This window comes from Triticum aestivum, chromosome 1A (assembly GCF_018294505.1).
Source record: "Triticum aestivum cultivar Chinese Spring chromosome 1A, IWGSC CS RefSeq v2.1, whole genome shotgun sequence".
NCBI lineage: Eukaryota > Viridiplantae > Streptophyta > Magnoliopsida > Poales > Poaceae > Triticum > Triticum aestivum.
The window spans coordinates 139031200-139058136 of record NC_057794.1 but is presented as its reverse complement, the minus strand read 5'-3'; the positions used below and the strand labels follow the sequence as shown (position 1 = coordinate 139058136).

Genomic DNA, 26937 nt, shown 5'->3' with positions numbered 1-26937 from the left:
TATTAGCCCGATTGTGCTGAGGACCTCCCTCGAAGGACCCAAACATGGGAACAAGAGTGCTCAGGTTTATCCAGAACACCCCAGCACTCGTGGCATGGGGGCAGAAGCCGAGGACTAGCCATCTCTCAGATTGGATAAACAGCCTAACAGAAGGTAATATTTTAAATTCACACAAGCGTTGCATAGCGCATATGAAACAAGTTTTCATCATACAGGATCACACGAGCAAGTTTACTCAAATATTACATCCTTTGAACATTCGTCCGCTACAAGACGGGCACCCTTCAGGACACCCTCATAATAAATTTTGGCGGTGCGATGCTCCTTGCCTGCGGCGGCCCTTCCTTGATCAGCTTCACGGCGTCTAGCTTGGCCCACTGCACCTTCACACGGGCGAAAGCCCGGCGTGCACCTTCGATGCAGACGGACCGCTTGACGACCTCTAGCCGTGGGCAGGCATCCACAAGCCGCCTCACCAGGCCGAAGTAGCTATTCGGAAGGGCGTCGCCAGGCCACAGCCGGACTATAAGGCCCTTCATGGCCTGTTTGGCCGCCTTGTGCAGCTCGACCAGCTACTTTAGCTGGTCGCTCAGAGGCATCGGGTGTTCGGTCCCAATATACTGAGACCAGAACAGCTTCTCCATTGAGCTTCCCTCCTCAGCCTGGTAAAACTGTGCGGCATCCGACACGCTGTGGGGCAAATCTGCGAATGCTCCTGGAGAGCTCCGAATTCGGCTAAGTAATCGGTAATTTACTTTTACATGCTTGCTCTGCATACAGAATGCCTTACCCGCCGCTATCTTCTTCATTGCGTCGATCTCCTGGAGGGCCTTTTGGGCTTCGGCCTTGGCACTTTTTGCGCTCTCGAGGGCCGCGGCAAGCTCAGACTCTCGCGTCTTCGAGTCAAGCTCCAACGCCTCGTGCTTCATCACAAGAGCCTGGAGCTCTTGCTGCACCTCGCCCACTCGAGCCTCTTTCTTTTCTCGCTCGGTGTGCTCCTTGGCCGCTTTATCTTCGGCCTCGGACAGCTTGCTTTAGGGTCACCACTTCGGTCGTGGCCCCTAGCAAATTCATGATGATCCTGTCATTTTGCAATCGCACTCTTTTTATACATATCCACAGACTAGGTACTACTTACCTTTGTTCTCCTTGAGCTGCCTCTTGGCAAGGCCGAGCTCGTCCTGGGACCCCTTAAGGTCCTGCTTCAGTACGGCGACCTCCGCAGTCAGTGCGGCAGACGCCAGCAGCGAAGCCTGCATATGCATATTGACATACTCATATTAGACTCCTGCGATATTGTTTGATCCTCTGTTCGGCTTTTCTTTGCGAACACCGAACAGAGCATCAGGGGCTACTGTCTATGCGGTAATATTTTCCTATATTTTAAACACTTACCTCAAAGCATGTTAGAAGGCTGGCACAGGCTTCAGTCAACCCGCTCTTGGCGAACTGAACCTTCTGGATCACCGCACCCATGATAGTGCGGTGCTCCTCGTCGATGGAAGCACTGCGAAGCGCTTCCAGCGGATTGTCCGGCGCCTCTGGATGGACAGAGGTCACCGGTACAGGCGTCTGGCCCCTCTTAGAAGGAGGCCGCCTGCCCGAGTCCGGAACCACTGGAAGTTCCGGCGCGGTGTTCGGCTGAGGGCCGAACTCGGAGCTCTCAAGGGCCTTGTCCCCTCGGCTCCCGGAGTCCGGGAGGCCGCCTTGAGGCGCCTCCAGGACTGTCTCCCCTCGACCCGGTGCCTCGTGAGACAGCACCTCGGCGTCGTCCGCAGGATGAGGGGAGGTGGCGGTCGGGACTGGATTGCTATCCATATCCGACGAGCCCAGGGAGCCGTCCGATGATACATCAATACGTGCTCGGGGCGGCCTACATGATCATATTTCGGCGTTAGGTGAAGTAGTGCGACAAAGGAATGCTATGAGTTACTCTGGTATCCGAATACTTACGACTTCCCAAGGGGCTTGGCCCTGGGCAGCCACTCGTCTTCGCCGTCGGCGGCGGTGGTAGAGCTGTCCGGAAGGAGAGTCCTCCCCTTCTTGGACCCTTTGGCCTCCCCAGTTGGGGCGGCCTTCCTTTTCTTGTCTCCCCCGTCTGGAGGGGCAGCATCTTCTTCTGCCTCCTCGTCTTCAGGGGAGGATTGCGCCGTAGAGTCCTCGGACGGTGAGTCCGATGATGCCTGGTGTCGGGAACTCTTTCGGATTCCCTTGGCCTTCTTGGTCTTCTCCGGCACCGTATAAGGAGCCGGAGTCAGCATCTTCGTCAGAAGAGCGTCTGCTGGGCCTTCGGGCAAAGGAGCCGGATAGTCGATCTGTCCGGCCGTCTCCTGCCAGTCCTGTCAAAGGAACGGGAGTTTAGATCCCGCATGGAGTCAATCTATGAAAAATAAGTATCATGTAAGAGGTAAAGCAGCTTACCGCACTGGCTTGGCACTTCGCGCGGAATCCGCGATCCTCAGTAATGGGAGGGGGGACCTTGGCGCTCTTGAACAGCACCCTCCAGGCATCTTCGTGAGTTGTGTCGAAGAGCCTATTCAGAGTTCGGTGCTGCGCCGGGTCGAACTCCCACAAGTTGAAGGCTCGTTGCTGGCATGGGAGGATCCGGCGGTGGAGCATGACCTGGACTACGTTGACCAGTTTGAGCTTCTTGTTCACCATGTTTTGAATACATGTTTGGAGTCCCGTCAGCTCTCCCGGACTACCCCAGGACAGGCCCTTCTCTTGCCAGGAGGTAAGCTGTGTGGGGAAGTCAGATCGGAACTCGGGGGCCGCTGCCCATGTAGGGTCACACGGCTCGGTGATGTAGAACCACCCCGATTGCCACCCCTTTATGGTCTCCACGAAGGAGCCCTCGAGCCATGTGACGTTGGGCATCTTGCCCATCATGGCGCCTCCGCACTCTGCCTGGCGGCCGCTCACTACCTTCGTCTTGACATTAAAAGTCTTCATCCATAAGCCGAAGTGGGGCTTGATGCGGAGGAAAGCCTCGCACACGACGATAAACGCCGAGATGTTGAGGATGAAGTTCGGGGCCAAATCGTGGAAATCCAGGCCGTAGTAGAACATGAGCCCCCGGACAAATGGGTGGAGAGGAAATCCCAGTCCGTGGAGGAAATGGGTGAGGAACACTACTCTCTCATGGGGCCTGGGGGTGGGGATGAGCTGCCCCTCCTCCGGGAGCCGGTGCGCGATGTCGTCGGGCAAGTATCCGGCTCTCATCAGCTTCTTGACGTGTCCCTCCGTGACGGAGGATACCATCCACCTGCCTCCCGCTCCGGACATGGTTGGAGAAGGTCGAGGTGGGAAATGCGAACTTGGGCGCTGGAGCTCGAGTGTGCGAAGGTGGATGAGCAAAGGAGGAAGAAGGCGTGGATGAAAATGTAAATCCTTACCCCTTTATATGGGCGGACGAAACTATGTGTCCCCACTACCCTCGTAAAACTCGCTTTTCCCTAAGCGTCGTAATCGATGGCACGGTTGAGTTACCCACACCTGTATTGATGAGAATCCCATGATAAGGGGACACAATCTCTGCTTTGACAAGACGTGTCAAAAAACTGCCTCGCGTTATGTGCGGGGCTAGTTAAAGGAAACGGTTCGAATAATCATCGGGCCTTGACATAATGTCGTTGCCAAAACAAGTCAGCAAATTGGATTTGTGGAAATATTATTCTCTCTATGGTGGTATGTGGAACTTATTTTGCAGGGTCGTACACTATCCTTATGTTCAAATTCTTTCGTGGTATATTCGGAGGAGGAACCCGCCTTGCAATGCCGAAGACAATACTGCGTGCCGGACTCATCGTCATTGAAAGCCTGGTTCAGGGGCTACTGTGGGAGTCCTAGATTAGGGGGTCTTCGGATAGCTGGACTATCTCCATTGGCCGGACTGTTAGACTATGAAGATACAGGATTGAAGACTTCGTCTCGTGTCCGGATGGGACTCTACTTGGCGTGGAAGGCAAGCTAGGCAATACGGATATGTGTATCTCCTTCTTTTTAACCGACCTTGTGTAACCCTAACCTCTCCGGTGTCTATATAAACCGGAGGGTTTTAGTCCGTAGGACAATATACAATCATACCATAGGCTAGCTTCTAGGGTTTAGCCTTTCTGATCTCGTGGTAGATCTACTCTTGTACTACCCATATCATCAATATTAATCAAGCAGGACGTAGGGTTTTACCTCCATCAAGAGGGCTCGAACCTGGGTAAAACATTGTGTTTCCTGCCTCCTGTTACCATCCTCCTTAGACGCACAGTTCGGGACCCCCTACCCGAGATCCGCTGGTTTTGACACCGACAAAGATCTTTATCAGTCAAACCGCAATAACAACATACGTTATTCCCTTTGTCATCGATATGTTACTTGCCCGAGATTCGATCGACGGTATCATCATACCTAGTTCAATCTCATTACCGGTAAGTCTCTTTAATCGTTCTGTGATAGATCATCCTGCAGCTAACTCATTAGTCACATTGCTTGCAAGACTTATAGTGATGTGCATTACCGAGAGGGCCCAGAGATACCTCTCCGATACTGGGAGTGACAAATCCTAATCTTGATCTATGTCAACCCAACAAACACCTTCGGAGACACCTGTAGAGCATCTTTATAATCACCCAATTACGTTGTGACGTTTGATAGCACACAAGGTGTTCCTCCGGTATTCGGGAGTTGCATAATCTCATAGTTAGAGGAATATGTATAAGTCATGAAGAAAGTAATAGCAATAAAACTTAACGATCATTATGCTAAGCTAACGGATGGGTCTTGTCCATCACATCATTATCTAATGATGTGATCCCATTTATCAAATGACAACAGATGTCTATGGTTAGGAAACTTAACCATCTTTGATTAACGAGCTAGTCAAGTAGAGACATAGTAGGGACACTCTGTTTTGTCTATGTATTCACACATGTACTAAATTTCCGGTTAATACAATTCAAGCATGAATAATAAACATTTATCATGATATTAGGAAATATAAATAACAACTTTATTATTGCCTCTAGGGCATATTTCCTTCACCAACGCCCACCATTGTTATACTACTACAACTGGCAGGCGGGCGCCTGCCATGCCCGCTACTGATGTCGTGTTGGCAGTGGAGGGAGGTCAATGGCAGGCGGCCCTGAGAGCCTGGCCTGCCATTGCTGGGCTTTTGGCGCCCGCCACTGGTAGGCATTCCTGTAGTAGTGAGCAATTTGGCAAGGTGTGCATGATTGGTTTCATGAGCAAAAACAATATGAGCCCTATAACAGGGAAATGATCCATAATATAATCCGATCGCTAAGCCATTGATGGTACACCATTCAAAAGGCCATCAACAAGTATTGTGGTGTGTATGCACGAATGGAAAAGCGGTGGCCAAGTGACGCATCACTCCTTAGCTTATAAGTTTTTGCATCATGTTGTTGCATATGTTGGTCATTTGATTAATTTTCTCTATGTTGCAACTTATTAAACATGTCATTATTTACTTTCCTACCCCGGCCATGTTGCCATGTTGTGCCACAAGGCCGAGCCAAGCCATTCATGATGATGCACTGTTGGGAAAATTTGAATGCGCAACATTGTTCTGTCAAAACCGACAACGCCAAAGCAAGTAATGAAGGTAGGCGGTGGAGTTGGAGGAGGGCTTGCACCGGCCATCCATGTGGCTAGGTTGAAGGAGGTGTAGGCGGGTGGGAGAACGAAAGGATATGCAAGAAGGGGTGGCAACCAAGATAACAGAGAAGTTTAAGAACAACATGTTCAAAAAGGGAGAGGCATGTGCCAAGCATAATGAGATCAAAGATGAAAAGAAGGCGGAGTTGTTTAGATTGTTCATGGAAATTCAAAAGAAGAAGATTGAGCTAAAGTAGAGGAAGCTTGCAATCAAGGAAAGAGTGTGAGGAAAAAAAATGTCTTATACGTTAAGGTAGACGATTTATATCCTGATGCGGTGAAGTTTGTTCATGACTTGTGTGATAGCAAGTAAACAACTTTGCGGAAAAATAAGGGTGGTGAGAGGCCAAAAATAGAGGCATCTAGTAGGGACATCCGTTCATTTGGTTTGATGGGTCTTCGTTCATACGGAGCTGCTTGCAACTATAAAATTTATTGAACATACGGTGCTTTTGCTATTAGATGCATTTGTTTGCAAAATGTACGATCAAATTGCTATTAATTTAGAAAATTTGACAATCATTAGAGACCAAATAAATAGGGAAGAATATAAATGACATAATTGGATGACCTCCATCTAGTCGTATGTGGACAGACACGCCCTACCATGTTCACATACATTTGAAGGTGTCCATTTTGATGATGCCCTAAGTGGTTGCTCATGAGCTGCCAACAAGGCGTGTCATGTTCGTTGAGCATCACGAGCCGTGGTTTTAGAATAGTTCATGTTCTAAGAACATCTCGAACAGTTAGATTAAAAACTAGATATCTAAAAATAATGGAGAGAGAGAGAGAGAATGTTTTAAGTAGGCAAAAAATTGTCTACTTTTATAGCATGACTAAAAACTGGATACCTAAATTTCAGCTCCTACTTCTATCAAAAAAATTGTACGTAATGCTCTAAATAATATGAAACTCGTGTCAAATAAATTGTAAACAAATAAAACACAAATATTACTTAATTGCCATGCTTCGGCCGCTTGTTTTTCTCCATGTTGATCAATATGATCATGGCACTCATCTTTGGGTGGCAGCACAGGGAACAGCCATAATCAGCGGAATAGGGCAGCGGTGACCCAAGCTTCAGCAGCGGCCGTGACAGATGTCCCAAGTGGCGGTAATGAGCGGCGGGGCTCATGGGGGCTCGGGACGGCGATGGCGTCCAGCGGCTGGAATTGGGCAGGGACCGGGGTGAGGCATCCCGGCAGCGGAGAAATTTCAAGGGGCGGTAGTTGGCGTTCCCATGACTATGATTTGGCTTTAGGCTTTGGGTTGGTGGAAGCCTATATTTTGCAATTGGGTAGAAAAATATAGGTAATGGCCAAACAAATAGTAATCCGTAAAGATTTAGATTAGTTGTTGGAGCTGTTTTTTGGCAAAGAAAAAGGCAAAGAAAAAGCCCAAATTTTAGTTTTTTGGTATTCACCTCATTTTTAGGCTAGCTATTGGAGATGCTCTAAGCATCTTAAATTTTAGGAGTGACTTCATCGAACAAAGTTCCATCAGTGTCACCCATCATTTAGCTATGCATTGAATTTTTGTCCCCAAAAACATATATGTTAAGATTGATGTCCAATTTGAGATCCGTTCAATAAAATCTATCGTTTCACATTTTTCAAATTCCTAACCATTGTTTATCTTGTAGATATATTTGAATCAAGATCAAGGCATTCGTTGTTTTTCATTCAAAGGATTAGAATTTTGGAGGCCACGGGCATGGCGTCGTGCGAGCTTACTTAGCGGTGGCTGTCGGCAGTCACGGGGTTGTGTGCCCCCCCCCCCCAGTCCACTGGGACTGGTTGGGAATACGGGTGTGGGCGCCTCCTAGCGGAGGCGTCGACCCAAACTTCGTGGCTGATGTCGGGCTAGGAGTGGAAGGAGGCGCCTTCGACTCTTTCTACCATGGTTGGTACTCCATGATGTGGGCAGTTGGTGGTGTCTTAGACATGGATGTCTGGGTGGCGGCCCAGGAATACGGTCCGCATGGTTGGCTCTCCAGCGGGCGACATGGCGGTGGTGGAGGCTCCCCTTCTTGCTCGTGTGGCAGCAAGAGGGGTAGCGGCTGGTAGCTCGGGCGTGTCTCTATCATTGGCAGTGGCATTGCCCAGATCCGCCCATGGGGTTTTGAACTCATCGCGCATGTCTTGGAGGCCTGAGGTTGACATGGGTGAGCCGCCAAGAGAAAGCTCCACGCTTTGCCATTGACACGACGACGCTTGCAGGTGCCACTCTTCTTAAAGCCATTGTCGTGGTTCTCCTCTCCATGTTAGGGTTTCGGGTGAAGATCCTTGTCCGTTTTGGACTTAGCAGCGGCGACGCTTAGCGCCATTATCCCTCTTGGGGGCGTTGTCGTGGAGTTTAGGTTTGTTAGGGCGTTGTGTGGTGTTGTTTCAGCTCTTCCTATGTTCTCTTTCGGTAGCATAGCCGCTTGCGTTCTACGTGATTCGGTTATCTTAGAATCTGCTTTGTAAGAGGGTTACCTCTTCACCTTGTATTGTTCGGCCGTGTACTTTGATTTGTTGCTTTATATATAAAGCGGGGAGAAAGCTTTTTCCGGAAGGAGGATTTAAATCCTAAGGAATTTTTTCTACATGGGTTGTTTGATTCATAGGATGACACTCTAGTGGATTTTTTTTCTTAAGATTCATTTGTACTAGATTTTATAGAAATAATAGGAAAATTCTATCTGTGTTTAGATCATGCTTTACTTCATGTTATCTCCCGTTATGCTTAAGATAGTCTATTTGTTTGTTCGTCTGATTTTCATCTATAGCTACTTAGTTGTCTTTAGCTCTAATGAACATCTCATAATAGCTGGTTAGTTTTTATCTCAGTGTTTTCCTTCGGTAGTTTATTTTCAGTAAACCTGCTTCTAATAGTTTATTTCCGATGTGATGTGTTAAGAGTTATGGAGTTTCAAAAGAAATTTTACTCCGATCGATATACTTAGATTCTAGACATACGAAAAGTGATTAGTTTCCATATTACTAAAGAAAGAATATGTGATGTCATGCAAAGAAAATTTAAAATAAATCAGAGGGGGTGTGAATTGAAGGGAATTGAGATGTCGGGCAAATAAAATTGAAAATAAATCAAATGGAAACGATTGCAAATAAATAAAATTATAAATAATTCAGATGAAAATAAAATAAGATAAATTAGTGTGAGGGGGTGTGAATCAAAGCGAGAATATCACATGGAAACCAATATCCGGTGGAAACCATGCCGAAATGATGTTTTGAAGTTTCAAGAAAAAATGTGGGGTGCTAAGGGCATTTCTAACCGATCCCCCTAAAAGGCCATACGGGAGTAAAAATTTCGGTCTACTCCCTTATGGCGGACCTAGCCGATCCCCTAAAATAGTTAACGGAGTAAAAAAAATTACTCCAACTCCCTATTCCTCAAAAAAAACTAAATTTACTTCAACTTTGGGCGACCGAGTAAAACTGACTCTCTCCCTCCCACGTCGCATTGCCTCCCGCCCCCGCCGCCGCCACCAATGACCTCCGAGCCGGCCAGAATGCATAGCCAACACCCCCCGCTCACCCCGCCAGCTGCCGGTGCCGGCGAATCGCCACCGGAATCCACCCACGCGCCGCCGCCGGTGGCGAAAAAAAGCTTGGGGATGACAAAGAACCACCGCGTCCAAGCTTCGGCTCCAACCGCGCGAATGGTGTTCAGCGTGGCCACTGCGTCTTCGGCAAGGGCAGGCCGCCTTCCCGCCGCACCCACCGGAGGCAAACAGTCTCGAAAGCCGATGGCGGCGGCGGCGATGCTCACCGAGGCGGCCGCCAAGAAGAAGACAAGAAGACCGTGGCGTCGACTCATGCAAGGCTTACGCCTCGTGCGGCAACTCTGGCTGCCCCTACGGCGAATGCTCCGACTCGAGAAGCGGTCGCGGCCGACAACAAAAAACGCGGCTGCCAAGTGCTCGATGAAATGCTAACAAGGTAAAAAACTCGTGTCCCGTTGGAATTCGATAGTGATTGTTCGTGATCAGTAGTGAGGATCTGTAGTTCTTGCTTTGACATTGTAGAGCGGAGATGACCACGACCGAATTCCTTGCATGGTTGGAGTCCTGGGCACCGTTGGCCTTGATGATTTCAACTATGGTGAGTCGTTTTTCAATCATTCGGCCACCCAAGACACGGAGGAGGCCGAGGAGGAGGTGGTGGAGGTAACTGAATCAAGCATCAAGGCCGCAAGGGCCCTCACCCAAAACTACAACCAAAAGGAGGACCTTGCACTTTGCGATGCTTCGTGTGCCATCTCCATGGATGCAACAATCGGAACGGATCAAACAAAGACCATGTTTTGGGAGAGGATCACCGACTTCTACAACTCCTCCGTGAACGTGCGATCAAGCCGTACACAAGGTTCGCTTGGGCATCGTTGGAGCACCATCCATGATCAATGCAACCGGTCTTCTGGTTGCATCGACCAAGTGAACCATGCTCCACTGAGTGGTGTGCAAGTGGCGTAGTATGCCCCCTACATCCAAGAGCTATTCAAGCATCGAAACACCAAGTTCAGCCACAAGCCCTTCACTTTGCATCATTGCTACAAAGAGCTATGCAAGAATGAGAAGTGGATCCAAAGAATTGCGAAGACCACTCCCAAGAGGTCAGGGTTGAGCATATCATGTTCATGAATCCAAACACAATGGATGAAACGCAAGAGAGTATTGGGGGCTCACTCATGGAGAAATCTCGGCCTCTCTTTGGAATGTTGGTGGTGGCCGAGGGGGTGGTGATGGTGCTCATGGCGATGGTGGTGATGGTGATGGTGGCCGAGAGGGTGGTGGTGAGGGTGATGGTGGCTGAGGGGGTGGCAACGTTGATTTCTTTGCGAATGACCTTGTTTGAATGGTGGTGGCCAAGAGTGTGGTGGTGCACATGCCAATGATTGGCTGGATCCACAACATATACATATGCTATGTTTGTGGTGATTTTGAATCAAACATTATGTTTGAACTTTGAAGTGATGTTTTTTTGGGTGAACTTCGCATGTTTAAATTTGAAAAACGCGATGATGAAACTTTATGTTATGACGATTATTGCTATCCATGCTTTCATTTAAATGATTTTAAGATATGTATTTATGTAGTGTTTGAAATTGGTGTGGCTAGGACACAAAATCAAGACAATTTTATGTTTACTCCACTAACTTTTAGAGGATCGGCTAGGTGCGGCCACCGTTGGTGAGGTAAAATTGTACTCCACTAACTTTACTCTGCCATTTACTCCCTTAAGTTTCAAAGGATCGGTTAGAAATGCCCTAAGATGGTGACATTTAATTGCCATGAGAAAATTCAAGCTCAAACATATCACAGGATGCAAGATATGGAAAGACAAAATCCTGAAGTGTTAAACAGAAACATCACTATTCATAGTTAATTTGTTTTCCATAACTTTCAACTTGGAATTTCGCATGACAATAAAACTTGCCCCTCTTAACATTTCATGTATTTCCAGTTTTTCTTTGATAAATTTTTCTTGGAATGCTGGTTTTCATGTGATACCCCCCCCCCCCCCCCTTATTTGAGACCGTGTGACCAAAATGCCATTTGTGAGGAGTGTAGAAACATCTCGATTCATAGTTTCAAAACCTTGATCATATACTTCTGAAAGGTTAATAAACATGAAAACCAGATGCAATCGACAATATCTTTCTTTGAATGTTGGTTTTCATGTGATATTATTTCTTATTTGAGACCGTATGACCAAAATGCCATTTGTGATGAGTGTAGAAACATCTAGATTCATAGTTTCAAACATATACTCCCCCAAAGGGGGGGGGGGGGGGGGGGGACATAAAGATCAGATGCAATTGATAATAGACCTTTGTACTCCCTCCGATCCATATTACTTGTCTTGGATTTATCTAGACATGGATGTATCTAGACAAATCTAAGACAAGTAATATGAACCGTAGAAAGTACTAAAAATAGGAATGCATTCGTTACATAACACAATGCTTCAGATGGAAACTTCTAGCTTATCAAGCCAACATTGAGCATGATGCATCAGCCCACTAGATCACCCCAGCAACTAACGGCGGGCATGATGCATCAGCCCACTAGATCAAACAAAAATGCCAAAAATGGTAATTTGTTGTGTTCATCAAACTGGACCACGAACAGGGTAATTTCATATTTGATCATTTGCACTCACCCACCCCGCTATCTGTATATGTCGGTGATTAGCTCTGGTAAAGTTGTAAGCCTATGGTGTCTAAATCCTATAATGAATGGATGTGTTAAACCTTCTTATCTACAAGGAAAATGTTATGGCTGCGCAAGATTAACAGCAAACTATAAGCATGCATATGTAGGAATTCTACTTTGTGCTTGCTTCCTCTATCTGGCCGACAAAGAATGGGCTAGCTTTCTAGCCTTCGTTTTATCAACTCCCAAAAACTCGAGTTGCAAAAAGCTCCCATGACCACTTCGGTGATCCGAATGCCATCACTGCCAGAATATAGTTGGGTCGTTGCTGTATACCGCACGATCCTGGATCTCTAAGATGGAGACGTGCCAATCAACAAGCCTTGCTTGGATCAATTTACACGACACGAGTCCAGTTGGGAATAACCACCAGCTAGTTTCATCCCTGAAAAGATTTGAACTCCGAGTTGTTAGGTGCTACACCCTCTGTTCCTAATTGAACTGCAAAAATGTCTTACATTTATGAACGGAGGTAGTTCCTCCGTTCCTAAATACTCCCTCCGTTCGGAAATAACTGATGTGGTTTTAGTTCAATGAACTAAAACCATATCAGTTATTTCCGAACAGAGGGAGTATAAGATATGGCCGACCAATTGCATTTAATGCTCATGTAACCCTTCTTCACAGAGCGGGCAAAGATGCTTACCCGCCCAAATTCCATGGCTGCATGCTTGGATGTCTTTTTGTTGATGACTTATAATGCACAAGTCCACATACAAAGGCCACGACCTAAGTCAAATGCAAATAGGTTACAAAGAGCTTAAAAAACATTGAAACTGGTATTGGAATAGCAAGCACAAAAACATGATAATGATAGGTATAGCTGAACTTGCTAGTATTCAGCCAGAGTAGAATATGATAATGATTGTATAGTCGTAAAATCAGTAGGCATGCTTGTCTGTGAAAGGTGCAACAAACTCAAACACTGACAATATATTACTGTTGTAACGAGCAAATATTCAAATGACATGAATCTGATTCTGCATGACATCCAGACAAACCACTGAACATAATTGCCTAGTTTTACAGCTCGATAAATACGGATAAGTAATATTATATGTGTATGTGCTCTGTTTTGTTTGTGAATGTGTGTGAATATGTGCATGTGCAAAAACTTTATGATAATATCAAACACAATAAACCAATGAAAAACCCCTCCAGAAAACAGTGATAATTTTAACCCTGATTATAGTCCCCAAAATATACAACATTCGAAATGAACTAGTAATAGCAAAATATATATACAGGCAAAGAAGGGTACTTACAACATTAACCAGAGATGTAATGTTCCACAACGCATACACACGAGCAAGGCCTGCTGAGCGACGTGGGCCATGACTAAAGAGAGCATTTATCCCAGCTGGAAATGGTGCCAGTATTCCAAGAGGAAGAACAAACAAGACTAACAAAATGTCGACCATAGAGTAAGAATATAGCTGGAGAGACGTAAGCAACACTAAGCTAAAATCTGCAAGAAGCAATATTGAGATGACCAGACCAACAAGATCCTGCAGTTAAGAAAGCAAAATACCCATGACAAGTGTAAGATACTCTGAATCTCTTCGTAACCACACTAGGGGTTGAAATAATGGTCAGTCTCTGCAAAACAAGTCACCTGATGTCCAACCGGTTTAGTATTATGCAAGATAAGAGACAGGGGATGAAACAAATCACTCCTGTCTTTGAGCGTCATCAAGTTGTCAACATTGAGAATTCCACCGGTTATTCTTTTACACATATAAGCATCATTGCTCCTTGAGTGGCCTAGTTGAGAGTCAGCATCTTCATTCTGGTTTCTGCTCGACATAGGATCATTAGTTAAATTGTGATAAGAGAAGAAAATGAAGAATAACTGGAGCTAGTAACATAACTCACAATGAATGTTGATCAAATATTATTCTAGAGCCACTTTGAAGTTCAGCAGCCACGGCTTCTCCCTCCACAGCATGAATAACAAGACCGTATTGACAGTATCCTAATGCTGTAGCTTGGAACCATGCAAGGTCAACACGTACATGGTATGTGTCTAAGGCAGGATTTGCATGAGTTTCAAGCCATTTGAGCATAGGAAGAAAGGTTACTTTCAAATTTCCATGACGAACCAAACGCAGCTGGGCATTCAGTCCAACAACAAGACGGTGCCATATTGATGATGGTACAACCTACAAAAGATATTTATCAGGAACTGAATAAAACGTTATTTCAGTGATTCGGCACAGAAGGAAATGTTTCAGAATCAACCTGGCTTATAAGACTTATGACTACACTATCACTGTGAAGTGAAAATGGAGCCATGTAACTTCCATCACCGCCAAAAATCAAGGACATTGGAAATCTTTGATGAAGACGAGTGGGCAGATCGGGCCTTTTCTCATCCCCACCAAGGTAAAAATCCAAATAACCCAGCATTAAATCTGGAGTGGCAGCTACCTATAAATCGGAAAAAAGAGACCACCCTCAATCCATAATATCAGACTGCTAGTTATATAACAACTGGAATTGTAGGTGGCAAGGTGCAACCTACGATGTGTACTGCTATAGCAGCCAATAATGCACAGTCAACATGGCCACACTTATAAATCAAACACCACATTCCTTTTATCTGTTTGGATGCCCTGGATATTTCTAGTTATTCTGTGGTGGGTGGGAGTACTATGCATCTGTGGACTCAAAATATTGGATAATTCACTTAAATCAAGTAGATAACACTTAGACATTGGTTTCGTATGAAAAAGTGATACCAAACAGCCTAATTTCAAGAAAAAAATTCAACTCATAACAAACTGCAATTTTCTATGAAAAAATTGGTATTGGAAAACACAATACCTTCAGTCCTTCGTAAAGGGCACGTGAACGGCACGACCGTAAGCACGAATGATCATATTCAGATCGAACAAACTCACGTAGTCGTTGTAACTTTTTTCTTCGGCGCCACTGTTGCCAGGACCATGCCAAGGGGTAGGAAAGTATACACAGAATACTACAAATCGATCCCTCCCACCACTGATAAGCTGCCAGAGCATTGATCTCATCGACAAACTTGTTAAACGCATCCTCGTATCTGACAAAAGAAGACAAACAGCACAACAGCAGTCAATACTCAGTTATATATTTCTATAAGACAAAGGGCTACGTAAAATTCATGAAAAAAAACATGAATATTGGGAAAATTTATAACAAGACAGCTAAATGACTTAAGGGAATTTGTGCAAATGTAATCTTGACCACGGGCATTACACAATATCTGTAATCTGTTCAGGTGGCGTGTGCGGGAGATGCCAAGGTTCACTGAAGGTATTTGGGCCCATGAAAAACATCCTGTGCACATGGCAGTGAGATTCTTCGGCCCTATTTGTTTCCAATACCTATCACATTAGCAGAAATTTCAAACACCACCCAGCATGATCATGCAACAGCTTAATGCACTGAGCCATGACAACAGAATGTATTCCACTACCTCATTCAGTGATTCTAGGAAGGGAAAAGAGTGATCAATTTGGGAGCCATGTTGAGTTGGTGCTGGTCCAGGAAACTCATCAGTACCAACAAACTTCATCCGAGCAATACTCAAAACAAGAGCCAATAAAACAAGAAGGCCTGAAAGAAGCAAGCCAAAGAACCAAGGTCCACCAAAAGTGTATATTAGCTCTTCAAGAGCAGTAAAACAGTGAGGCATACGATATCTATCTGACACACATTTGTACGGGCATGGGGTTTCAGCGACACCTCCTGTGAAAAATGTTATTTAAGATTAGAAAATCAAGGTTAATCTAACAGAAATATTGATTGTGAACACAAATGTTCTGAAACTATAAAAAATAGAAGTGTAACAAAAGAACACAAAAAAAACTTGTAATCCAGTTTCTTGAACATAACACAGTGAGCTAAAAGCAAATGGCTCAGTGGTTGAGCCACACACAAAGCTCTGGCATCTACCCACAGGTTCTTTTGCAAACAAGACCATTAGGTATATGAATTTATAAATAACACCACATCATAAAAAAAAAGATCCCACAAGGTATGTATTTTTGTATAAAATACATGTATGATACACTGGCTATTGAATTCATTTGACCTGTACTGAAGATACATATTTCTCATACAGCAATAAATACAGTAAGAGTTACCTTGGATATGCATGTATATAGCCCGATGAGGGAGCTCATATGCAGGGCATGGAGAACACAAGGACTTAGAAGACCCGGTAATGTTCTTGTATGTTCCTACAGGACACTCCTGCATTTCGCCGTAGAAATTATTGCAACAATGCTAATTAGTAAATTTAGTTACATTAGTTAACTGAGCTAAAATGATAATAGGTATGACAATGGCACGCTGCTATCTCGGTACATTTATCCTATCTGTCTCAAACACTGAAACATGGTAAGCGCACCAATATTCAATATTCGAAAATAGCAATGCACCAAATGGTGCCAATAAAAAAGGTATTATGTGCCTCAAGAAACCGTAATAGACAGAAGAAGAAAAAAAATAATGGGCAACTGACCTTCTGCTCATAACATAATAAATAACGGCACAAAGGAGTGAATGAAACGTGCTTCTCGTTTACCTTGCAAAATGTACCATAAAGACCTTTCGGGCAATCTTTTGCTGTAACTGTGCCATTCTCACCAGGAAAACCTCGGCCTTCGACAATTCCTCCTCTGTAATAACAACACAGAGTCAGCCTACAGGTTTACCAATGTTCTGTGCATTAAGACATCTTCAGTTGTTCGACAACAAATAAGATGGCAGTAAAAATCATAGAACCCTGACACGGCAGAGGGAACATGAAGAAAGGGATTTTTTTTAACGGAGCCCCGACAGTAAATTTTACTGAAAAGAGATGTACTTACAGGAGAGGGGACTGTACAAGGGAGGGGAAGAATTGAATTGGCTGGGGGGAGGGGGGGGGGGGGGGGGGGGGGGGGAGCTGCTATACAGGACTAACAGAGAGCCAGAGCTGGAGGGGCCCTGCCAGCACCTCTTTCATTTAAAATGAGAGAATAAAGAGACAAGAAGCAACTTAACACCAGTAGGAAATAAGTTTTGAATAAAAAACAAGGTATACAAAAACTGCCTTTAGACAAGACAAAGCCACCCAAAATCCTTTAAACTACTCCAAGATTCAAATTAAGGAACTGCAAAGCTACATATATTATTCTGAAACACCAGTGCAACACGGAATAGCCTTAAAAAACTTATAATACAAATAAAAAGCTAAAAAAAAAGACAACCTTACTTCCTGAATAAAATAGCAGGTTGAACGACAGGGAAAAGGCCAACAGAGAAAGCATCAGATTTTCAGGACGCACCTCGCAAGTATTGATCCTTTGACAGTTGCAAAAGGAACATAGTCATCTCCAGTGGGAATGTCGGACCAGTGGAAGTGAATGCGACCGCCTCCACCTCCACCACTACCATTGCTTCCAACCCCACCAACACTAGAAAGTACAGAGTTGTTCTCTAAGGATAAAGTCCGCACAAATAGAAGAATTGTGCCCCCAGAACCACCACCAGGTTCTCCATTTGCAGCATGAGTCGCCACACCAGTGAAACTGCCACCGTTGGCTTCCACTGAACCAGAGAGAGAGAGAATAGGCAGAGATTGCTCCAAAGAACCCATCACTGAATGTGGAAATGAAAAGGCAGTAAAGGCCAGTGCTATTAAGAATATCATGACTTGATAGAGGATGGTCATGGTCCATGTACACCATCATTGTTACCTATTATACCACCACCAGCTGTTGAAGATGTTGTACTGACATTACCACTGCCACTGCCAAGTTCACAAGGCAAATCAGCACTACCATATGCAGCTCCGCCACCTGAATGCTTGCCGCTGTAAAAACCATCCCCGCCTTTACCACCATGCCCACCCCCACCACTAAGGCCACTGCTTAACATTCCTCCTCGTCCAATTCCACCTTGGCAGCCTGCCATCAGAAAAAGGAAACTTAAATTCTACAAAAGTTGGTAGAAGACACATGGCCAGAAGACAAGACATCGAAAGAAGCTTAATACACATGCCTAGAAAATTAGACATATGTAAGCACTGACAAATTTAAACAAGGGTCATTTCTTTCTTGACCTGCATACAGATAATTATGACAGTTCACCTCAAACTAGAAAACTGAAAACTATATAACATTGAGTAAGAAGGGAATGAAGATAAATGTAAACAGCAGGCTGCACAAATAAATGGCAAAATAGCAATTCAACCCAGAGAACTAAATCAATTGCTAGTTGAAGAGGCATAAGATTATATTTGTCGGTACTAAAATTATGACATGTTATTGAGCCTCATGCCTAACAGGACGAGTGGATAGTGAATATCATCAGGCACAAAAGCACATTCAAAACTGTATAGGTATGTTTGTAGTAGGAAAGAATTTACAGAAAATCTCACGCCGCTGCAGCGAGGTCTGCCTCCCAGCTATAACTAGCCACCATGGAAAATATGCTACATAGCAATTTTTGGTGGCCTTAAAATTCACAGTACAAAAGAATTAGCAATTAGAAGATAAACATAATGATCATAACAGCACTATGTCCAAAATAATCATTTTCTTCCTTTAAAAAATATAAAACATATAGTGCGATATATATGCATGATTGTAAATTTCCTGATTTCCGTTGCAGTTCAAGGATTTCATACTACATGATAAATGAATTGTGAATCAGACCTATACTAATCTTAGTTTAGTGAAAAAAGTAACTCGATTTTCATTTTTGTGCTTAAATTTAGAAGTAAAGTTCTAGATAGAACCTAAGGGCAACTCCAACGCGGTTCATCAAAGGAAAAAGTCCAAAACAAACCTTGAAGTTGTAGGTGAAAGCTAAATCAAACCCTGAAATTTGAATCCCGGAAATTGGCACTCTGAACTTGCAATCCCGGTCTATTTTAAACCCTAGACCTGTTTGGCACACTGGGAATACTACAATCCCGACCGGGATAACCTGCTACTCTGACGGACGAGAATTTGGGCCGGCCCACTATACCACAACAGGAATTCGTGAAATCTAATAAATGTTCGCACATTTCTAAAATTGTTCAGAAGTTAAAAAAATGTTCCTGCTTTCTATTTTGACAAAACTTCAGTTTCCTTTTGTGTTTTTTAAAACATGTTTGGAATTTTGAAATTCTATTCACATTTTTTTAAAACTGTCCGTGATTTAAAAAAAATCACATTTGTCAAAAACTATTCAGAGTTACAACAGCTTTTCACATGCTATGAAATGGTTTATGATTTTAAAAAATTATTTTACATTTTTCAAAAATTTGAAACCTGAACATATGCGTAAAGAAATGTCGCAGCCAAAAACTGAACCGAGTATGGACACAGCCAAAAACGATGGACCAGTGTCTCGTCGCGGCCACATGCAATACAGTACACTCCCGGTTTTATTTTCCTCCGCAATAATTCATCTGCTACCGCTAGTCCATTCCGGAGTAGTCTCCAAATATGAATCAGGTTTTAGAGTGTAGCTCTGCCACTGGCCGCCAGTAGCAAATCCAGCCACTCAAAAATGTACGTGGCATTACAAAAAAAAGTATGTACAATGTAAATAATATTCGCGTGATTCAAACAAATGTTTCGTCAATTCAAAAAATGTAACATTTCAAGAATGTTCACGAGTTTAAAAAAATGTGCTTGTGACATATTCAGAACAAAGTATATGCAATATAAAAAAAGTTTGTGTGATGTAAAAACATGTGTCATACCCTTATAAGAATATACGTGACATGTGTTTGAAAAAAGTTTATTCAATTTTAAAAATGTTTAACAATGTAAAAATGTTCGTGTAGTTTAATAAAATGTTTATTGTCGTTAAGAAATGTAAAACGTGTATTTGGAAAAATATGACCGTGTATTCATTTTTTTAAAACATGCATTTAAAAAATGTAAATAATTTATTTGAAATATGTTGAAAGTGTATAAAAATTATTTGTGCTAAAAATTTACATTGGGTACTAAGAATAATTAGAAATGAGTAAAAAAGAAAACCGGTTACCGGTAAAGAAACAAAACAAAAGGAAAAGGAAAAATCAAGAAAATCAAGAAAGAAACTAAAGAAAGGAAAAATATAACAAAGAAAGAAAAACCAGATAAAACCAGTGAAAAAACAAAATATAACGAAGGAAAAAACCAAAGAAAAAACAAAGAAAACAAAGAAAACCAGACCAGTGTGAGATACTGTGCCAATGGGCCGGCCCAATTCAGCGTATACCGGCTAAATCCTCTCAAGGTTCAAAATAAACCGGGATCAGAAAGTTTGGTGTGCTGATTTCAGGGATTGAGAGTTCGGGGTTTGATTTAGCTTTCGCTTATAAATTCAAGGTTTGTTTTGGACTTTTTCCTTCATCGAATGTCCGCGGACACGTCCGGACTTGTCTGGGGAAAGCATTAGGGGAGCCAGCCATCCAACTCTATGCACCAAATGTCCAGCGCTAGTTTAAACATACACCTTAAAAAATGAACGATATTTGCTAAATTTCCAAATATTTGAACCAAAACGGACAAAATTTAACAAAGTTTTAACTAATAACAAACAAAAAAACTAAGCAAGGTACCGAACGGTGACCTCATAGGCATGGCAGATTGCCGAACTCTTGTCCCTCCCCTCCTACTCTTGTCCCTCTCGCTTCTCCACCAACCTCCTCTGCTCTCTTTCTTCCATGTTCAGTTGCTCACTGCTTGCTGCTTTGCTGGTGTGTATGCCTAGTTGCCTACCAAATTCTACTCTATTCTGCTGCTTAAAACTCTCTAAGGTGTTGCCTTACCGCCCCCACCCCCCCTCCCCCCGCGCGTGGCTTAACCGCCTTAAAAACATTGTGTGGCGGCCCCACGATCCAGAGTGTTAGCCCAACTACAGTCTAGCTAGCTCTCCCGCGAGGATCGAACTACGGACCTTCAGGGAATAATATTTCTAGTAGGATGTAAGGACACAAGCAGTGTACTCTCACGCACACATGCACTGGATACTGCTCACATAGAGCTACTTGCTCAAGTACTACTAGTTTGAAGCTGAAACTGGATGGCTTAATTTACAACTGAGGGACTCAGAGTCCTTATACAGGGGAATACAAGTGAGCCCTTGAGCTGCACAACACACACACGAAGCTACCACGAAGGTGCCCAGCACTTGCGTGTGCTACTACTCAGCTCAGCCTTTTTACTAGGTAAAGGCTACTACTACTCTCCACCTCAGGCTTTTAACAAGAGAAAACCTACATGCAACGGCAGCTATCAAGAGAAAGCCTACATGCAACGGCAGCTGTCAAGAGAAAGCCTACATGCAACGGCAGCTGTCAAGAGAAAGCCTACATGCAACGGCAGCTGTCAAGAGAAAGCCTACATGCAACGGCAGCTGTTGAGGGAAAGCCTACATGCAACGTCCTGTAGACTGGGATTGATCAACAATCTCCCCCTCAACCCTGTCGAAGGGACTTGACGTTGATGATCCCGACTTTGTCGCGCAGCTCCTGGAACCGAACGCGGCCAAGAGCTTTTGTCAGGATGTCCGCCTTCTGCTCACCGGTCCTGATGAACTCCACTATCACCGTGCCCTTCTCCACACAGTTACGTATGAAGTGATAGCGGAGATAGATGTGCTTGCTGCGGTCATGAAGCACTGGATTCTTCCATAGGGAAATCGCCGACTTGTTGTCGACGAAGATGTGTGCCGGGGCAGTGCCTTGGTTTAGCATCTCGCCAAGAAGGCGAGCCAACCAGGTTCCATGACATGCCGCTGTAGCTGCCTCGATGTACTCCGCCTCGCACGAAGATGCGGCAACAACCTTCTGCCCCATTGATTGCCAGCTGACGGGACTATTCCCGAGAAGGAATAGTATGCCCGAGGTGCTCTTCCAGGAGTCTACGTCACCGGCATGGTCGGAGTTGCTGTAGCAGACCAAGCTCTCGCCGTCACCACGACGATACACGCATCCATGCGTGAGTGTACCCGCGATGTACCGGAGCAGGTGCTTGACGGCAGCAAGGTGATCGCTTGCCGGGGCTTCCATGAACCTACTCAGGTACCCGACAATGAACGTGATGTCCGGTCGGGTGTGCATGAGATACCTGAGGCTCCCGATGATGCTGCGGTAGAGCGTAGCATCCAATGCCTTCTCGGAGCTATCCTTGCTGAGCTTCAGCCGTGCCTCCATTGGAGCATGCACGGCATGGCATTCCTTCATGTGCTCGCTCGAGCATCTTGGTGGGGTAGGCCGCCTGCGTGATCGTGATGCAACCACCCTCCTGGTTCACCTCTAGTCCAAGGTAGTACCGGAGCAGCCCGAGGTTGCTCATGTTAAAGAGACGATGCATCTCTCCCTTGAAGGGTCGAACCTCTTCGGGCTCTGCCCCGGCGAAGACCAAGTCATCGACGTAGATGCCGACGATGAGCAGCCTGTCCGCGGTGCCACGCGAGTACACGCCATGCTCAGAAGCACTGCAGGAGAACCCAAGGGATGCGAGGCTTGCATCGAGCTTGGTGTTCCACGCCCTTGGGGCTTGCCGGAGACCGTATAGGGCCTTGTATAGCCTCTACACGCCCTGCTCGTGGTTCTTGGCAACGAACCCTGGAGGCTGGGAGACGTACACCTCCTCATTAAGGTCGCAATTGAGGCCGACTTCACGTCCATGTGGTGTACCTCCCACCCGCGGTGAGCAGCCACGGACTCCAGCCTTGCCACCGGAGCAAAGACTTCCTCGAAGTCCACTCCTTCACGCTGCACGTAGCCCTTTGCGATGAGGCGCGCCTTGTGCTTGACAATGGCGCCGAGCTCGTCCTTCTTCACCTTGAACACCCACTTGAGCCCGATGGCTTGGTGCCCAGCAGGCAAAGTGGTGAGTGTCCAAGTAGCGTTGTCGTTGATTGACGCCAGCTCGTCTAGCATCCCGCGGCGCCAACAATCCTCTTGCTCGACCTCCGCAAACGTGGTTGGCTCCTCGCCGGCCATCAGATGCAAGACGTCGTCATCATCAACGTCCTCTTCCTCAGGTTGTTGCGGTGTTGCCGCAGCCTCGCCGAGGAGATCCGCCATGCGCCGAAACCTGTGAGGGGCGCCAACGCTGTCGTCGGCGTCGAACAACTCCGACCTTCCTGTTGGCGGGGTCGCGAATAGCCTCCCGGGAACCACCTTGCTTGACGGTGGGGTATCCGGGGATGCTATACCCAGTGACCGTGTTCTCGGGGTTGCAGTCCCAGATCCACACCTCCCGGGCTTCCTGGGGGTTTGCTTCCATGGTGGCACTTCCCGGGGTCTTGCTCCCCAAGGTTGTAGAGTACATAGGGTACTCTACGATGAAGGAGTTGCTTGCCGGGGACTCCCCCGGCGCCTGCCAAGTCCATCGCGCATCTTCGTCGAAGATGACGTCACGCGAGACATGCACACGCTTCGCGACAGGGTCGTACATCTTGTACGCCTTGGAGCCCATCTCGTAGCCCATGAACACCATCGGGGTGCTCCTGTCGTCGAGCTTCTTCAGCTGAGGGCGCGTCGTCTTGACGTGCCCGACGCAGCCAAAGGTGCGGAGGAAGCGTATGTCGGGCTTCCTCCCATACCACGCCTCGTAAGGTGTCTTGTCGTCGACACCCCTTGTGAAGGAGCGGTTGAGGATGAAGACGGCCATGAGCACGGCCTCCCCCCAATACGTGCTCGGCACCTGCTTTGCCTTGAGCATGCAGCGTGCCATCCCAAGCACCGTTTGGTTCCTCCGCTCGACGACGCCGTTCTGCTGCGGCGAGTAGGGGGCCGTCAGGTGACGTTGTACCCTTTGTCGTCACAGTGCTTGTAGAACGTGGCCGACGTGAACTCGCCGCCACGGTCCGTGCGTAACACGCGCATCTTGTGGCCGCACCCAACCTCTGCTGCCGCTTGCTGCTTGACGATGGCTCGCTCCGCCTCGTCCTTGGAGGCGAGGAGCAGCACCCACATGAACCTGTTGTAGTCGTCGACGAGCAGCAGGATGTAGCGACGCCCTCCTGGCGTTGCCGGAGTGATTGGGCCGCAAAGGTCCCCGTGAACCAGCTCCAGGGGTTTCTGCGCCCGATAGTGTGCCTTCTCGGGAAAGGGCAGGCGCCGCTGCTTCCCGGCAAGACACGCATCACACAGCTCGTCGGCGTGCTCGATGTGAGGTAGCCCGCGAACGATGTGAGGTAGCTCGTCTAGGCCTTCGACTCCTGTACGCGCTCTACGCCGATGCGCAGAGTCTTGATGGTGTCCCATGCTTCCTTGTCCGTCTTCTTGGCGCCAAGGGTGAACACCATCTCCGATGGGATGGAGCGCAAGATCGCCTCCAACGCCAGCCGGTCCTCCTCGTACCCGACATCGCCGGTTTCCACGGCTTTCCACATATGTCGTGCCTCCATGATGACTTTCATCAGGAGCGACCAAGTGGGGTAGTTGGTCCGCATGAGGAGAGGGAAGGAGGTACTAGACATGCCCACGTCTCGCACGAAGCGTGGCGCACCCAGCTCGCCTCCCGGCCTGCCTCGCAGCGCGAGCGCGTCTGCCGCACGGGCCTCCTCAACCGAGCTTTGCTCGGCGGTCTTGGAGCCGTCGCTGGCGACGCCTTCTTTCGGCATAACCTGAGGCTCTGATGCCAATTGTTAGCCCAACTACAATCTAGCTAGCTCTCCCGCGAGGATCGAACTACGGACCTTCAGGGAATAATATTTCTAGTAGGATGTAAGAACACAAGCAGTGTACTCTCACGCACACATGCACTGGGTGCTGCTCACATAGAGCTACTTGCTCAAGCAGTGTACTCTCACGCACACATGCACTGGGTGCTGCTCACGAGCTACTTGCTCACGTACTACTAGTTTGAAGCTGAAACTGGATGGCTTAATTTACAAGTGAGGGACTCAAGGTCCTTATATAGGGGAATACAAGTGAGCCCTTGAGCTGCACAACACACACACGAAGTTACCACGAAGGTGCACAGCACTTGCATGTGCTACTACTCAGCTCAGCCTTTTTACTAGGTAAAGGCTACTACTACTACTCTCCACCTCAGGCTTTTAACAAGAGAAAGCCTACATGCAACGGCAGTTGTTGAGGGAAAGCCTACATGCAACGTCCTGTAGACTGGGATTGATGAACACAGAGCTCCCCGCGGATCCATGTTTCGGCACGGAGAACCACCTGTTGTCGGCAACGCTTCAGCGCTGGAGCAGCGGCCCGGGTAGGTTTCTTGGTTGCCCGCGTCCTCATTGAAGCAACGCTGGTCAGCCGTCCAGTCAGGTCACGTCGGTCTGACCGGCATGAATGCGGTTGGCGCCCTTCTAGCCGTGTCCGCTCTGAGCGCATTGTAAGCGTCTCAAGAGACGGGGCCACACCGATCCACCGGGATGTGCCGACCCCAGTGTTGAAGTGCATATTTGGATTGCCTAGCCCTTTCCATTGGTTCGGACTTTTGGTTGCGTTGGCTAGTGCATGAAGCTTAACATGGTGTCAGAGTCTAAGGTCTCCTAGCTTTCGCAATTTATTAAAAAGTTGTTGTTGCCGCCCTGTCCCCCTTTGTGTTCACGTATATTCACGTGTTGACTTTCCGTGTCACGCGTGAGGGGGTGTTGAAGTGTATATGTGGATTGCCTAGCCCTTTCCATCAGTTCGGACTTTTGGGTGCATTGGCTATGATGGATAAGTCTGTGTACTAGGGTCCTTGTGGGGCTGCAGCACATGGTCCTTGTGGCAGTTAGGAGGATAAAGTCCTGGACCATCAAGGACTGGCTGTTAGGATAGAGCTCTGTTCTTGACCATCAAGGATTGTCAGTTAGCATCTTAGACTAGCATCTTAGACTAGCATCTTAGACTGGCATCTTGGCAGCATCTTAGCATATGCCTTGGCTCGCTAGCAGCCTATAAATATGTATCCCCAACCCCTCGGGTTGGCATGGCATTGTGTGAGAAATAAACCAACAAAAATTGTCCCAACTCTCCTAGTGTCATCCACATCTATCAATGCTCAGGCTGAAAGGTCTAACAAGTGGTATCAGAGCCAGGTTAACCTGCACCCTGAGCATTTCCTGTGAGCAGCCCAAGTCGGTAGCAGCAGCTGCTCCGTCTGCCTCTGATTACCTTCCTCCCTCCGGACTGTCGAGCAGCAGCTCGTCTTCATCAGCCTCCTCTTCACGCAACAGCCCCCCTGCAGCGAGCCATGTCTGCAGGTCGCTCTCAGCACACGGCTACCTCGAGCATGCGGCGCCGGCAAGAGGCCGAGCGCGCCGTGGCAGAGGAGCGTGAGCGAGCGGCTGTAGCAGCGGCTGCTGCGGCGGCAAGAGTGTCGAGGCTGGCTGCAGCGGAGCTGGCAGCAGCCAGAGCGGAGGTAGAAGCAGCCAGGGCGGAGGTAGAAGCAGCAGCAGCAGCAGAAGCAGCCCGTGAGGCTACGGCGGATGCCAAGGCACTCCGCGGCAGCCCCGGCAGCTCCAGCAGCTCCGCGCCTGCGGACGACGGCGCCGACGCAGATCGCGCCAAAGTGGCGCAGGAGCGGACGGCGCAGTGGGCAGCCGAGCACGCCCGCGCTCCAGGTGGAGGCGCGCACCGCGACGGCGGCTGCAACGACCAGGACCGCGGCCTCTACGAGGTCCGGACTGTGGTCAGGGATGTTGGTTCCAGTGTTGGGTGGCCTACCCTCACTAAAACCAACTACGTCGAGTGGGCCGGGATCATGAAGGTCAGGCTCCAGGTGCGGCGCATGTGGGAGGCAGTCCAGGACAGCAACGTCGACCACCTAGAGGATCGACGGGCACTGGACGCCCTCATCGCCGCAGTCCCGCCCGAGATGCAGTTCTCGCTTTCCAACAAGCGGACTGCCAAGGAGGCTTGGGACGCCATCGCCGCAGCACGCATCGGCAGCGACCGTGCTCGCAAGTCCACCCTGCAGGCACTTCGTAAGGAGTGGGAGAACCTGGGCTTCAAGCCAGGTGAGGACGTTGATGACTTTGCTCTCCGTCTCAACACTCTGCTGCAGAAGATGGTGAAGTTTGGCGATGCCACCTACACCGAGGAGAGAGCTGTCGAG

At 47.1% G+C, this 26937-nt stretch overlaps 1 protein-coding gene across 2 annotated transcripts in view; it reads right to left on the bottom strand.

Annotated features, from left to right (window-relative positions):
* Positions 1 to 11637: 11637 nt before the first annotated feature.
* Positions 11638 to 26937, bottom strand: part of LOC123041010 (uncharacterized) — a 36092-nt gene continuing 20792 nt past the window's right edge. For both annotated transcript variants that reach the window (XM_044463711.1, XM_044463717.1), the window contains 13 exons: positions 17629 to 17838; positions 17218 to 17530; positions 16473 to 16566; positions 16030 to 16138; positions 15360 to 15631; positions 15140 to 15267; positions 14729 to 14963; positions 14144 to 14332; positions 13778 to 14064; positions 13518 to 13698; positions 13168 to 13410; positions 12549 to 12631; positions 11638 to 12287 (listed from right to left, as the gene is read on the bottom strand). In XM_044463711.1, the coding sequence (XP_044319646.1) occupies positions 12143 to 12287; positions 12549 to 12631; positions 13168 to 13410; positions 13518 to 13698; positions 13778 to 14064; positions 14144 to 14332; positions 14729 to 14963; positions 15140 to 15267; positions 15360 to 15631; positions 16030 to 16138; positions 16473 to 16566; positions 17218 to 17530; positions 17629 to 17838 (2489 nt within the window). In that variant the 3' untranslated portion in view covers positions 11638 to 12142. The remainder of the gene's footprint in view (positions 12288 to 12548; positions 12632 to 13167; positions 13411 to 13517; positions 13699 to 13777; positions 14065 to 14143; positions 14333 to 14728; positions 14964 to 15139; positions 15268 to 15359; positions 15632 to 16029; positions 16139 to 16472; positions 16567 to 17217; positions 17531 to 17628; positions 17839 to 26937) is intronic.